This window comes from Trichoderma reesei, assembly GCF_000167675.1.
Source record: "Trichoderma reesei QM6a unplaced genomic scaffold TRIREscaffold_24, whole genome shotgun sequence".
Lineage (NCBI taxonomy): Eukaryota > Fungi > Ascomycota > Sordariomycetes > Hypocreales > Hypocreaceae > Trichoderma > Trichoderma reesei.
This window is the reverse complement of record NW_006711171.1, coordinates 416,149-429,072: the sequence shown is the minus strand read 5'-3', so window position 1 is coordinate 429,072 and position 12,924 is coordinate 416,149. Positions and strand designations below refer to the sequence as shown.

Sequence of the window (12,924 nt, the reverse complement as noted above, 5' to 3'; positions counted from 1 at the left end):
ATATATATGTTTGCATACACGGTTTCATCTCTCAAGGAAATACACACAGCGATAGTCCGACGCTCGTACCAAATCCCTCCATGACTTCAGGATCGAATCATGTATTTCCACCGCGAACGCCCAGCATCTATTCCGCCCTATTCCGCTGTCCTATATTAGCATAACTCGGCGTCCGTCCGCCACCCTCACACACAATCTCAACCCAAGCAGCCCCCCCCCCCCCTTCATCCATATCTAAACGGCGTCATAGCCCCCCATTGCCAAGCCTGCAAAAACCGCTTATGTCCGAAGCTCCATCTGCAAGTAACTCGAAATCGAATCGTCCAGTCGAATCCAGAGAGCCGGCGACACATGAATACCTCGGCCAAATCCATCAACACACAAGCGGCATCTCCGCCGCTTTTCACTCTTTCTTGCCCCGGTCAACTCCGGCCTCAGCTCCGGCTCCGTCCTGCTGAGCGGAGTGGCGGACAAGTGGGGAGGGAGGGAGGAGGAGGAGCAAAGGCCGGAGCCGCAGCTAATACGCGGCTCTCGCACGAATTAATTTGTCTGCGCAAGACAAAACCGCGATATTTGTCATCTGCGTCCTCCCTCTCATATCCAGGAGCGAGAGCCATCACACGCAGCAGGTTTCTGTCTGATGGGAGAGGATGAACCGTTACTTTGTTACGCTTTATCCAGTGTGATGAATCGTGCAAGATAGGACGGTTCTGAAAAAGGTGGACAAATCGACGACAAAACATTGAATCCTCCTCGCCTATCCACCCCCCATTCCTGCTCGGCTACATCCTGTCGAATCACACAACACGCTTTCCGAGGCTTTGTCCACCATCCTTTGATTGCCCCCTCATATTAATTGTCTTTTGTTTGATTACAATAAACGACCATGAGCACGAATCCTGCGAGTGGGAGCACCAGCACGGCGGAGACGAGTGCAGGCACTACTACTGCTACAGGAGCAGATGCTCCCACGAAGCGGCGGCCCGGTCGTCCTCGCATGAAGGACAGCCTGCCCGCGGATCCCAACGACAATTCGGTGAGTTTCCAATTTATTTCCACAAGCGAAGAGGGCCAAGGGGGCGAGAGGGCGAGATGGAGGAGGCCAACTAGCGAGCCCGTGAATCCTTCTGCAGGCCCAGTTGCTGCCGAAACAACCAAACAAAGACAAGCTTGTCTCTGCTATCTAGTTCCTCTTTTTCTCCCCCCTTGTTCTGCTGGCAATCCATCCAGAGAGTCAACATGGAGAAGAAAATAGTGAGAAAAAGGAAGATAAAGCAGAAATCAAGAGAAGAGACTGGAGAAAGGGACTATACAATCAAAAAGGGGGCAACGATAGGAACAGGAGCTGCTGAGATGGAACAAAGTACTTGAGCCAAGAGAACAACCAATAGACTAACATGTGCCTCCTCTTCCACCCCCTATCACAGCGCCGGTCTCGAATGCGGCTCGCCCAGCGGTCCTACCGTAGCCGCAAGGAAAATGAGCTCGCGACGACAAAGGCCCGGGCCGACGCGCTGCAAAAGGCGCTCAACAGCTCGCTGGACGAGTTCATCCGCTTCCACGAGCTGTCGTCGGGCAAGGAGAAGGACCTGCCGTCCGACTTTGTGCTGCAGCTCAACCGGACGGCCATGAACATCATGGCCATTGCCCGGAGCGCGCAGGCGGACGACTGGCCGGTGCTGGACCACGCGGACCGGCTGCTGGCGTCGTCGTCGTTGTCGTCGTCGTCTATGGGCGGCGGCAGCGGTGGCTATGCCCCCTCATACCACGGTAAGGACAAGAACAACAACAACAACAACAACAAGAGCGTCAACGACGACGGCTCCTCCATCTACATCCTGGAGGACGGGATCGGGACTACCTCTTCTTCTTCCTCCTCCGGCCCCTATCCTGGACGCCGCCAGCCGCTGCGGCCCAAGCCCGTCACCATCTCGCAGCGCCTGATCCGGGCCTGCATCGACCGCGCCGCCGACATCTTGCACCTGACCTCGTCGCCCGTCATGTGCCTGCTGCCGGCGATGCTGCTGCCGCTGCAGTTTGACCGCCGCGACAACCTGCTCTCGCGGACGATGCGCTACCTCAGCATCGCTGATAACAACAACGACAACGACAACAACAGCGGCAGCAGCAGCAACAGCGCCCTGACGCTGGACCACGAGCACAGCCCCCTGGCGGAGCGGCACCTCCCGCGGATGCTGCGCATGGTCGAGGGCCAGTCGCAGACGCTGGTGCCGCGAAGGCCGCCGCCGAACCTGCAGCGGCTGCAGCTCGGGCGCACCCGGACGGTGCTGTCGACGGCGCTGCCGGACCTACAGGGCGAGTGGCTGGAGGCGTCGGACGTCGAGGAGTATCTCGAGCAGAGGGGCATCTTCATCCGGCAGGACGCGCCAGACGCTGACACGCTGCATCTAGCCATCCCCGTCCTCGACGTCGACGCCGATGCTGGCGGCCTGTCCCTTCAGGCGACGGACCTCAACGACGTCAACCGCCAGAACCCCGTCCGCATGGTCCGCAACCACCCGCATTTGGTCGATGAGGCATCCTCCTCCTCCTCCTCCTCCTCCTCCGTCATCATGCCTGGTCCTCTTTCTGGTCCTTCTCCTGCTCCTCATCTTCTTCACCATCACTACCACCATCAGCAACAACAACAACAACAGCAGCAGCAGCAGCAGCAGCAGCCGTCCTTCGACAACTTCGCCGCAATCAACCCAGACTACACCATCTTTGGGCAGCAGCGCGACGTCCAGGTGGTTCCTTCGGGACTGCGCATGTTTACGCCCACGGCTTGGAGTATCGACGATTCCGCCAATATCATACCCATAGACATGGCTATGCGCAACAACCAAGCCAACAACGGCAGCAACAACAGCAACAACAACAACAATAACCCAGACCACATCAACATCATGGTCAACCTGGACAACCTCATTGTCAAGCTGGCGTCAAAGGCCGTATGCTTGGGGCCGTGTCCGGGGATCCGGAGGGGGCATGTGGACGAGGCGATTCGCGACTCGGTGGTGCAGATGCCGCCAATGTAACTTTGCTCTTTTGGTTGGCTTTGGTTTTTGGGCTCTTCAGGTCATGTTCTTGACTCCATTTGCTGTTGGGTTGTCTGTTGGCGTCAAAAGTCGTTTGTGCAACATCATGGTTGGTTTTACTTGTTGGGTTGGAGTTTGTTAGATGAGAGGCTTTACATGGCAATGCCATTGTCCCAATGAGATTGTAATAAATGAACATGACAAGGCAAGCTTTCGAGTAACATCGAGTAATATCAGAAACACGTTCAACTAACAGAAGTACAGAAGAAAAGTGCAGTCAACACACCTTATAGCCCCCCTTTCCCCCTTTAAATCAAATTTCACCGATTAACACCACGCTTCACCTATGTACACCAGAGGCTCCACACAAGGGCCTGCCTGCATGATTACTCCATCACGCTCCGGAATTGCATTTGTCACCGACTGACAAATTGTCCGTCTAATCGTGTTCACGCATGGTTGTTATTCCACCTGTTAGAAGGAATGACGCTGCTGATTTGTATTGAAATTGTCTGAAGGAGTGGCGCGAGGCGAAGCTAGGCTCGTCTCGAGACTACCTAGATATGATATGGCAAGACAATATGTCGTGCTGTGGTAACGACTGTCCGCGCTGGGTACGCTGCCAATGTTCCCTTCTCTTCCTTATGTGCTGATCTCCTGTTTGTTTGTCAATCTGTGATTCCCTCCGTAGGTAGATCGTGGATGCCCCCGTAACTCGATTCATCACCCCCTTCCAGATCATTCCTCTTTCTCCCTTAGCCCGTCCTTTGCAATACTGGTCTGTGACAATCTGTTATACCATCCGTAGATCCCGTAGTCCTCCATCGAGCAACCATCATCACCCCTGCTCCTGCAAAAGCCCCCTTCACCCCATTCACCTTCTAACTCACCCTAACCTCCCCATCATCCTCCACACTCCCTCTCAAACATCTCGCACCAACCTTGCCCCAACCCAGGCATACAGATAATTCCTCTGATACCAATTGACAAAGCTCTTCCGGCCCGCAATCCGGGGATGCGTCGCCCAGGACCCGCCCAGCACGACGTTGTGCTTGTCGTCGAAGAAGTCCGCCGTGTAGCCCGGGTAGAGGCTCATCGGGCGGAACCCCTGGTGCGGACGCAGCACGGAGCTCGTCCACTCCCAGACGCCGCCCAGCTCGGCCTGGCCGGCGAGGGAGCCGCCGTTGGGGGTCACGGGGACGGGGTGCCAGTGGAGGAAGCCGGTGTTGGTTGTGCTGAGGTCGACGAAGAGGGAGGCCGGGGAGGGCTTGGATGGGGGAGTCTCTTCGACGCCGTCATTGACGAGGTGCCTGTAGCTTGATGTCAGCGTCTCTTGCTCTTCTCTTCCTTCTGCTCGAGGTGAGCGATGTTGATGAACGTGTTTGAGTGGACTCACCCGTTGACGGCTGGAACCTTGTTGGAGAGCTTGCTCTGCTTGGCAATATCCTTTTGCCTCTCCACATACGCGTAGATGCTCTTGGCCTCCTCCATCGTCGGGATCCTGCCGCCCATCCACGCCGCGCAGCCGGCAAGCTCGTCGTACGACGCAAAGACAGGCCAGTCGAGGGCGTAGCGCAGGGGCACCAGCCCGTAGACGGTCCGCACCGCCTTGTCGTGGAGGAAGCTCTCGGGGAGCTCGCTCAAGATGGGCTTCCCGGGCGTCGTGGCGTTGGTGTTGTGGTGATAGTTGGGAGGGATGACCGACCAAGAGGCCGGGAGGTTCTCAATGTGAGAAGAGTAGAGGTACTTGGCGTACTGGACGAGAGTCAGTTGATTGTTGGATGCATCCAATGGCAAACATTGGCTTACCTCCTCGTTGGTGATGGGCCTGGCCTTGGCCTGAAAGGCACGCACAGTCTCCTGTCTGGCAGGCTTCTCGTTGTCCCTATCCCTCTGTGTAAGTGCAAAAGTTTCCAGCATGTTTACAGAACATCTCTCACCATCCAAAGTGCCGGTTTGATTCGTGCTCATCCTCAGGATCGTCCATGCCAATGGTAATCGTCTGCTCCGGGACATCAAACCACTGATTCGGCACCCGCGCGGCATACGCCTTCTGCGCCATCTTGGGGAAGTCCGGCACCACCGTGTGCGGCGGCGGAAGCGTCTTGTCGCTCTGCAGCAGCATGTACAGCAGCGTCTCGAGGTGAAGCGCCTCGTGCTCGAAGCCGATCCAGACGGCGCGCCGAACGTCTCCGACAAGCTCATCGGGGCTGGCATACAGCTTGCGGAGTCTCTCGCGGACGCGGTCCTGATACTTCAGGATGTCCTCAAGGGGAGGCCACTCGTCCGGGACCTCGGAGTGGTCGTGGCACTTTTCCGGGTTGTCGACGTCCGGGTCGATGCCGCGCTCAAAGATGGTGTGGAAGTAGAGCGGCTCGGTTCCGCCGGCCTTGGTCGTCTTCTTGAGCTGGATGTCGAGGAAGGCCGGGATGTGGCCGAGGTAGAAGATGCAGGCGTTGCGCAGCTTGATGGGCTTCTCGTTGAGCTCGGCGTCGGGGAGCATCTTGCGGGTGACCGTGTCCCAGGCCGCCCAGAGGTTCTCCCAGTCGGCCCAGGTGGGCAGGGTGTCGCTGGCGTAAAGCTCGCGGAGCCTGGGGAAGGGCATCTTGGCTCTCTTGAGCATGTGAAGGCCTGGAATGGCATGATATGTCAGATATCAACAATTGGCTTCGTATGGAAAGGGGGGGAGGGGGGGGGGGGAAACGACTGCGAGGACGTACCGTATTCGCCCTGGCGGCTCCATTTGGCAACCTCGACGAGGCCGGCCGTCTTGAACAGCTTGTCGAGGCCGACGTCAGAGTACTTGAAGCTCTGCTCAATCTTGATGCGCTCGTGGGGCTTGATGATGTGTCCCAGGACCGAGGCGACCTCGAGAGGCGACACAAAGGCCTGGTGACGGCCGCCGTCGACATCGTACACGTATTCGCCAATGACTTGCCACTCTTCGACGTTGAAGGCTTCCTGACCGAGAACCTCGTTTGCGTGAGTGAGGCCGTTGAGGACGAATCTGCCCGTAGCGTTAGTTGATGAGCCCAGTATAAGTGATGTGTGGATATATCATCTTACTGATGTGTGACGCCCTTGCTGTCTGAGCTGCTGTCAGCGAGATCCATTTTCTTGTCAATGAAACAGCCATCTGATAGAGTACGCACCATTGTATGCATGGCTAGGTATCAAACTTGGTCAGCGGGTATTGTAACTGCATGTCACTTATGTGCACTCACTACACCTTGTCCGGGTTCTGACATGAGTCAACCCCGACAATCATCAGATCCGAGGGCTGCAGAACCTCTGCAAATGACCTCAGGAACTCTGCCGCCTCGTCGCGCGTAAAGTTGCCTAAAAAACAGCAGCATTAGCCAAATCGAACAATATCGACAGATCTCATCAAGTCACAGAATCCATTCATACCAATGCTGGAGCCGAGGTGCAAAATGCACTTTGGCCGAGCCAGAATCGCCTCCTGCTTCAGCCACTCGCACCCGTCGTCATACGTCCCTCGCAGGCCCCGGCAGCTCACGTACTCAAAGACGGGCGCCTCGGCCAGCGTGCGCTCGAGCTCCTTCTGGGACAGGTCGAGCGCGAAGTAGTCAATCTTCTTCTTGGCATCTTCAAACGCCTGCAGGAGGAGGCAGACTTTGCGCAGGTTTCTTCACCAACAGGAAAAAAGCAAAGAAAGCACCTCAAACGTTAGGAACAAACAGCAACAAGACGAAGAAGGGGGACAGGGGGGGCGGGATTGGGAATCAAAGCAGGCCAGAAAGAAAACTAACCCGCTGCCCAGCTCCACCACAATTGCTCCCTCGGGGATCTGGCTGGCCATTTCGGCTGCCGATTTCTTCAGGAGCTCAATCTCGTAGTTGGTCAGGTAGTATTCGTCCAGATACGTGATCTGGCAGCAAAATCCATACTCCGGTTACACACTTCTGCACAAACAGCTACGGGGCAGGGAGGGATGGATTAGGATCAATGGGCTCTCGCAGACTTACTTCTTCAAACAGCTGCAGGCCGCGCTCGTCATAGAGCAGCAGCGTGGGCAGCGTGCGGGGGCCCTGCTCGGGATTCATCTGGGCAAGGATCTCGTCCTTGAGGTTGACCTCGATTCGCGCATTCTGAATGTCGATGATGTCGAGCGCCCTCTGTGTGGTGGTAGTCGTGGTCGTGGCTGACTTGAGCGCCATTGCGTCGTCGGTATGCTGCTGCTGCTGCTGCTGCACAAGGAGGACGGGCTCCTTGACAGCGGACATGGTGATGGTGTTTACGGAAACCAAGAGCAACAACGATACGCTGGATAACGGGACAAACGGGACGGGACAGGCGTGTGCGTGAGCGATGTGATGTGATGTGACAAAGACTCGTTCTGCAAAGGCTGTATATATATATATAATATCAGGTCTTACTTATATCAGGATGTCATCCAGCTCGTTTTGTAACCACAGGCGGCGCAGTGAGGGGGTGGACGGCAGAGCCATGACGCCCCCCCCCCCCCCCCCCCCCCCTCGGCAGGCTATCCATCTAATATACAGGTCACTATCCGCTCCGTCGAACGAATCCAGGCACCGCAAAGACGCCAAGCGACGTGTCGAACCACGATCTACCTACGTAATGTTGGAGCCGGGCTTGGTATCCTAAACCAAGACCAGGGCCCGGCCGGGGAGGGCATACCGGGCTGATACATGGCACCCGCTGCACGCCGGCATCGCCAGCCAGGTTGTGAGCGTGTACATCATGTACATGTTTTACAGCTTCGCTACGTTCTAGCCCGGCTGCCCCCATGCGCCCGCCTCATGGGGGGGTGTCAATGTGTGCTACCTCAACGATTTAACATGCCACAGAGGCATGCTGCAATGCTGCAATACAGTACTATCCGGTTAAGCACTGAAACTAGAGCACAGGTAAACCAACATGCTTCCCCCCCCTTCCAAATCTTCCTTGGGACTCGTTTCCCCTCCCCGACATGCCGAAGCCCACGCTCTCAGTCAGGAGCTTCTCCCCCAAGAGGGTCCGCTACGCAGCCATGATGCAAGACACCGGCGGCCGAGCAAGACTCAAGGGCAAAAGCATGTGGAACCACCGGCCGGAACGCCATGGCTTGGAGACGGCGCGCCAGAAGCTGGATCAAGATAATGGTCAGCAGCCCCCAGCCAAGTTCAGGGGGGAGGGGTGGTAAGAGGGCCAACCTTGTTTGCGGGCTTCTTGTTCTGTTTGGGGCTTCTGCTGATTCGGCTGCTGTGGTCCGTATTGATTTTCGCGGGATCGCTGGGCGTCGGATGCTGGTCCCCGCACTGTTTGGAATCATTTCACTGCAGCTCTGAGGAGAACTTGCGCTTCGAATCCTTGCAGGGCTGGCAATCTACGGGTTGCTAGAGGGGAGCCAACGTGCCGCGTTTATTGGGGGCCAGCTGCTATTGAGCGGGAGGAGAAGCTCCACGGAGATGGAACCCATCTCACGTAACGGAACTCAATCGAGGCAATGCTCATCATCAATAGCAGAGAGAGAAAGAGAGAGTACTTTTTAGTAGGTCGGTGATGAGTGAGAAAAGGAACAAGTTAGTACATGTCCCTGAAGCTGTTTGCTTTCTGCACACATGTAGCCGGACAAGGACAAGGCCCGTGTATGTAGAGTATGGGCTCACCCTCACTGCGGCCTGGGCTGGGATACTAAACGATGCCGTCCGAACTCTGTTTGTTCTCGGCGCATGAATATTGGATTTGTCACTTGGACAAGGTGCGACGAGCCGAAGGATGGAGCTGAGTGGGAGGCGGCAGCGTGGATTCCAAAGCAGCTTCATCTCGTCGTTCTCACATCTACATCTGCTACTTGTCCTTCGTTCACGATACAGTGCGCCTAATTGCTGTAAATTCACAGCTAAAAGGCTTCAGCACTGTGAATTGCGTCGATTGTGACTTGTATCTTCAATGTTACCTTCACGCAGTTCTATTTAGGCGCGGAATTCCGGCCATCTTGGGGAGTCGGTTTCTTGCAAAGGCTCTGCTGTACCTTGCAGGCATCAGGCATCAGCACCAGTTAACCCTCTTGACCCTCTTGCATTCTCTCTTGTCGTTGTGTTTGGTCGTGGTGATCGTGTGTGTGTCAGGTGTCCGCGTGCCGAGGCCGCAAAAGGCAAGGGTCGTGATCATCAGCTCGCCCATCTCAGCCGCCCCTAGCCGCTCCGCCTCGTTCCGCCTGAGGGTGGATTGTGTATGTACTTTCGGTTTACCGTGGTTGCATTGACGATCGTGATCGTAAACGCTTGTATGTAGCTTCGTGTCCTGTGCGATTTGGGCATATAGAGCAGTCGTAGATGGGGAGTCTTCGAGGGCATACATACAGTGCTTGGTGGGAACAAGGTCTAGGATTTGATCTTCTAGATGGGTGTAAGGCTCTTTTTGTGCCTGGAGGCGTTCCATTAGCCGTGATAACGCCATATGGACCCTGAATGAGAAGCAAACCGCTAGCAGCCCGCTCAACCACGTATATACTCCATCTATATGCTGCCCATTTTGCTTCCGCCTTCTTGATTTTCCTGACCTTTCGACAGGCAAGTTACTATCAATCTACCTTTCGTCCATCCAGCATACCTTCGATCAATTATCTTTGATCAAAAAATGGCTCCTCGTTCGCCCACCTGTCCATCCATGTCTACGAACCCCGCATGCGTCACTCTCTAATAAATCCTCACCAAACGACCCCAGGGACCAAGTACACGCAGCTGAAGTCAACTCGAAGCTCCAGGCAGTCGTCGATTTCCATGCCCCATAAGTCAGACCCCTCGAAAGTCGAACCGGATGGGGGAATCAAGTCCGTTCTACTTGACCATTCTCCGATATCAATTCTCCGATATCATCAATCCTCTGCCAATTCCAACGACTAATCGAAAACCCCCCTCTCGGGTTACTAAAGCAGCAAACGGGCCTTTGTTGTTAAAAGATGGGGGACTCCGGACGAACCCGGAAGTCGACCGATATCGAGATCATCTCAAAGTAGCAAATGGTCTCTTTTGCATGATGCTTCCGGATCCGATCTGACCTATCGCGCGCCAAGCTCGGAAACAAGAGTAGGGCGGGCATTACGTTCATGCTCTCTTGCGGAGCCTCTTCCTAGTCGAAGCTTCGCCTGTGTGTGTGTCCCCCGTCGCGAAAAATTGCCCGAGATGTTGAACATCTTATAATCAGACAAAATGAAGTTGCGGACGATGCTGGTACTATTTTCTTTAGATCCTATCCGGTTTGAACATTCGAGCAAAGCCCCTCCGAGTCGAACGAATATTGATACGCGGAGAGGAATACTGAAGGCAATGGCATTGCAGCTTTTTGGGTAGGGCAAGCTGCTTCACTGCTGAGCTGACCTCGGCTGTTTACGCTCAGGAGCCTTCTGAAGGCCGATTCTCAAGGCCGCAGTCTTGACGTCTCCTCTTCCTTGAACTTCTATGAGCAAGCAGCAGTGGGCTAGATGGCCATGTCGCATAGATCTCTGCTGCCACTGCTTGCAGAGCCTCCAGGAGCACCCAGCAAGTGGAGCCAGGTTCACTGCTACGACCACGGTAGCGTTCTGATAGAAGACGAATCTCAGTTCACCGTGTTAGGCATCAGGGACTGTGATTTCCCTCCGTTTGTTCTTCAGTGAGTTGAGTTGACCTTTCATATTATCTGCCGGTGCTTCTCCAGCCCGTCTCCCTTGCATCTCTACTACAATGACCATCGATCTCGATGCTAGCAGTGTAATCGCTGCCCGTTTCTCGATAATTGAGGCTCAGGTATCCCGGTTAAAAAGAAAACTCCTGTCCAACCAGCTTCTCGCTCAACTTCCACAGGCGCTCAGCCTCGACTTTACTCGTGCCCCATGGCTTGACCGTCTGCACAAACGGATCGGCAACATGTGCGTCCTCCAGGTATACACCATTGACTTCTACACCCCCAAGAGTTAGCATCTCGTCCCAAGCAGACAGACAGAACAGGGGACGACAATACCCTTGAGACTGGGCTCAAACGCCGCGTAAATGTGCGTTGCCACGCCCCTATCCGGCGTCTTGAAGTCAAACTCAGTAAGCCATCCCTCGGCGTTTCCCAGAAGTCTATCGGCAGCAGCTATACCACCATACATCGTCAGCACATAGACACAATCACAAAGATACATGTACACAAAGATCGAGAGAGAAAGATGGAAGTGCCTACCCAATGTCGCAAACTCGACTGAAAAGTCAATGTGCTCGCCGAGATGCGTCATGATCGTACCCGGATGGAGACTAAACGCCGTAAGACCACGGGAGCCCAGCTTTTCCGCCAGAGAGACGGCCATGAGCATGTTGGCTGTCTTGGACTGGCCGTAGGCCTGCCATCTGTTGTACGTTTCGCCGTCCTGGAAAACCCCCGTTAGCAGCGAGTCTTTGCAGAGATTGAGGGGGGAGACAAACTCCGAAGTTGTAGTCAAAGAAGCGAATCGGGTTGAGACGATGTCCACTGCTAGAAACATTGACAATGCGTGGCGCCTTGGAAGCCAGAATCTTATCCATGATGAGGTTGGTAAAGAGGAATGGTCCCAGGTGGTTGCTCCCAAACTGCATCTCAAACCCATCAACCGTCACCTGGTACGGAATCGCCATGATGCCCGCATTGTTCACCAACACATCAATATGCGGAACATCCTCCCACGAGTTCACCTTGGCAGCAGCCTCGCGCACGTCAGCCAACGAGGAAAGATCAACTTGCAGCGTGCGGATGTCGATATTCGGGTGCGCTGCTTTGAGGGCATCTGCCGTCTGCTGGGTTTTGCTCAAGGTGCGTCCGGCGAGGATGAGGCGGGATGGGTTCGCTTTGACAATGTATTCGAGGAAGATGCCGCCGAGGGTGCCCTGGGAGACGCCGGTGACGAGAACGACCTTGTTGGCGATTTCGCCGGCGAGGTCTTTGACGAGCTCGTCGGCTGTGGTGTCTTTGGTGTACTCTCGGACCATGTTGGGTAAGGTAGGTATAGGTATATGTCTGACTGTTTCTTGACTTTGGCTTTGGCTGCTTGAGTTATGTGACTGATTCTTATTACCTCAACGGGCAGTACACACGACTTATATCAAGGTCGTGGAGAGGCGATGTCCTCACGATTGATCCTGATCCCTCGGAGATACGGCGTTATGCGGATGTCGTGCTCTGAGCACATCATGCAGGTATAGCATAGCCTGCCTAGCTTTTCCCAAGGCCAGCCTTTGACGAAAGAGTTGATGGGACTAAATTCGTCAATCTGCCTCTTTGAATCATGCCTGGGGCATTGTCGGGTCAATGTATACATACGTAGAGAGCTGTGTACCTACTTACTTACCTATATTGCTGATGAAACCTCTCATGACGATGTACATGACGATGTTTCAACGGCACACAAACAACATCCGCTGGTCCTCGCCATGGGCCCTAACAGAGACTCTTGTCCGTTGAGACTCACGTAAATGATGTAGCTTCCTTAAAGATTCAATCACCTATATGCTACACCGTACAACACATTTGCGACGAAAAAGAGGTCCTACATCACTTCATACTCACCACCAGGTACAGGCATTGTTCTAGGAACAAGTCGCCCCCTCCACAGCTACCTTGTGTAGGTAGGTGTGCAAAGCATACGCAAGCCTCCATGGAGGCTCGATCAACCATCTGATGAACAGCAGCACCCATCCTCTTTCGCCGACGCAGCTGACTCACATGTCCGAAAATTCCCACTGACGCGAATCCCCCGGACATGATTCTGCACAAAGTCCGGGGAGGGCATCCGAACTTTGCGGGCCGGACGAGCTAATAATACTCCCATCTTTCGGGGCCGGGTTCCTGTCAACTTTAATTCAGAACGGCATGGTTCGGTCAGCAACCTGCTGCAACAGCTGCGTAGCTCAAAGCCGTGTTT

General features: G+C 54.9%; 3 protein-coding genes across 3 annotated transcripts; 1 reads left to right on the top strand and 2 right to left on the bottom strand.

Moving 5' to 3' along the window:
• Window positions 1-886: 886 nt before the first annotated feature.
• On the top strand, window positions 887-3,038 carry TRIREDRAFT_111135 (uncharacterized protein; the record flags this gene model as incomplete). The annotated part of the gene is made up of 2 exons (XM_006968619.1): window positions 887-1,036; window positions 1,428-3,038. 2 exons carry the CDS (start codon window positions 887-889, stop codon window positions 3,036-3,038), a joined length of 1,761 nt encoding a protein of 586 aa, XP_006968681.1.
• Window positions 3,039-3,960: 922 nt separating this feature from the next.
• On the bottom strand, window positions 3,961-7,219 carry TRIREDRAFT_81410 (uncharacterized protein; the record flags this gene model as incomplete). Its single annotated transcript, XM_006968558.1, has 11 exons — window positions 3,961-4,374; window positions 4,452-4,793; window positions 4,848-4,923; window positions 4,979-5,669; window positions 5,759-6,045; window positions 6,105-6,126; window positions 6,191-6,204; window positions 6,263-6,377; window positions 6,450-6,688; window positions 6,812-6,930; window positions 7,028-7,219. The coding sequence occupies 11 exons, from the start codon at window positions 7,217-7,219 to the stop codon at window positions 3,961-3,963; spliced, it is 2,511 nt and encodes an 836-aa protein (XP_006968620.1).
• A 3,585-nt stretch (window positions 7,220-10,804) lies between these two features.
• TRIREDRAFT_68279 (uncharacterized protein) lies at window positions 10,805-11,992 on the bottom strand (the record flags this gene model as incomplete). Its single annotated transcript, XM_006968557.1, has 4 exons — window positions 10,805-10,947; window positions 11,010-11,126; window positions 11,214-11,397; window positions 11,453-11,992. 4 exons carry the CDS (start codon window positions 11,990-11,992, stop codon window positions 10,805-10,807), a joined length of 984 nt encoding a protein of 327 aa, XP_006968619.1.
• Between the last annotated feature and the right edge of the window lie 932 nt (window positions 11,993-12,924).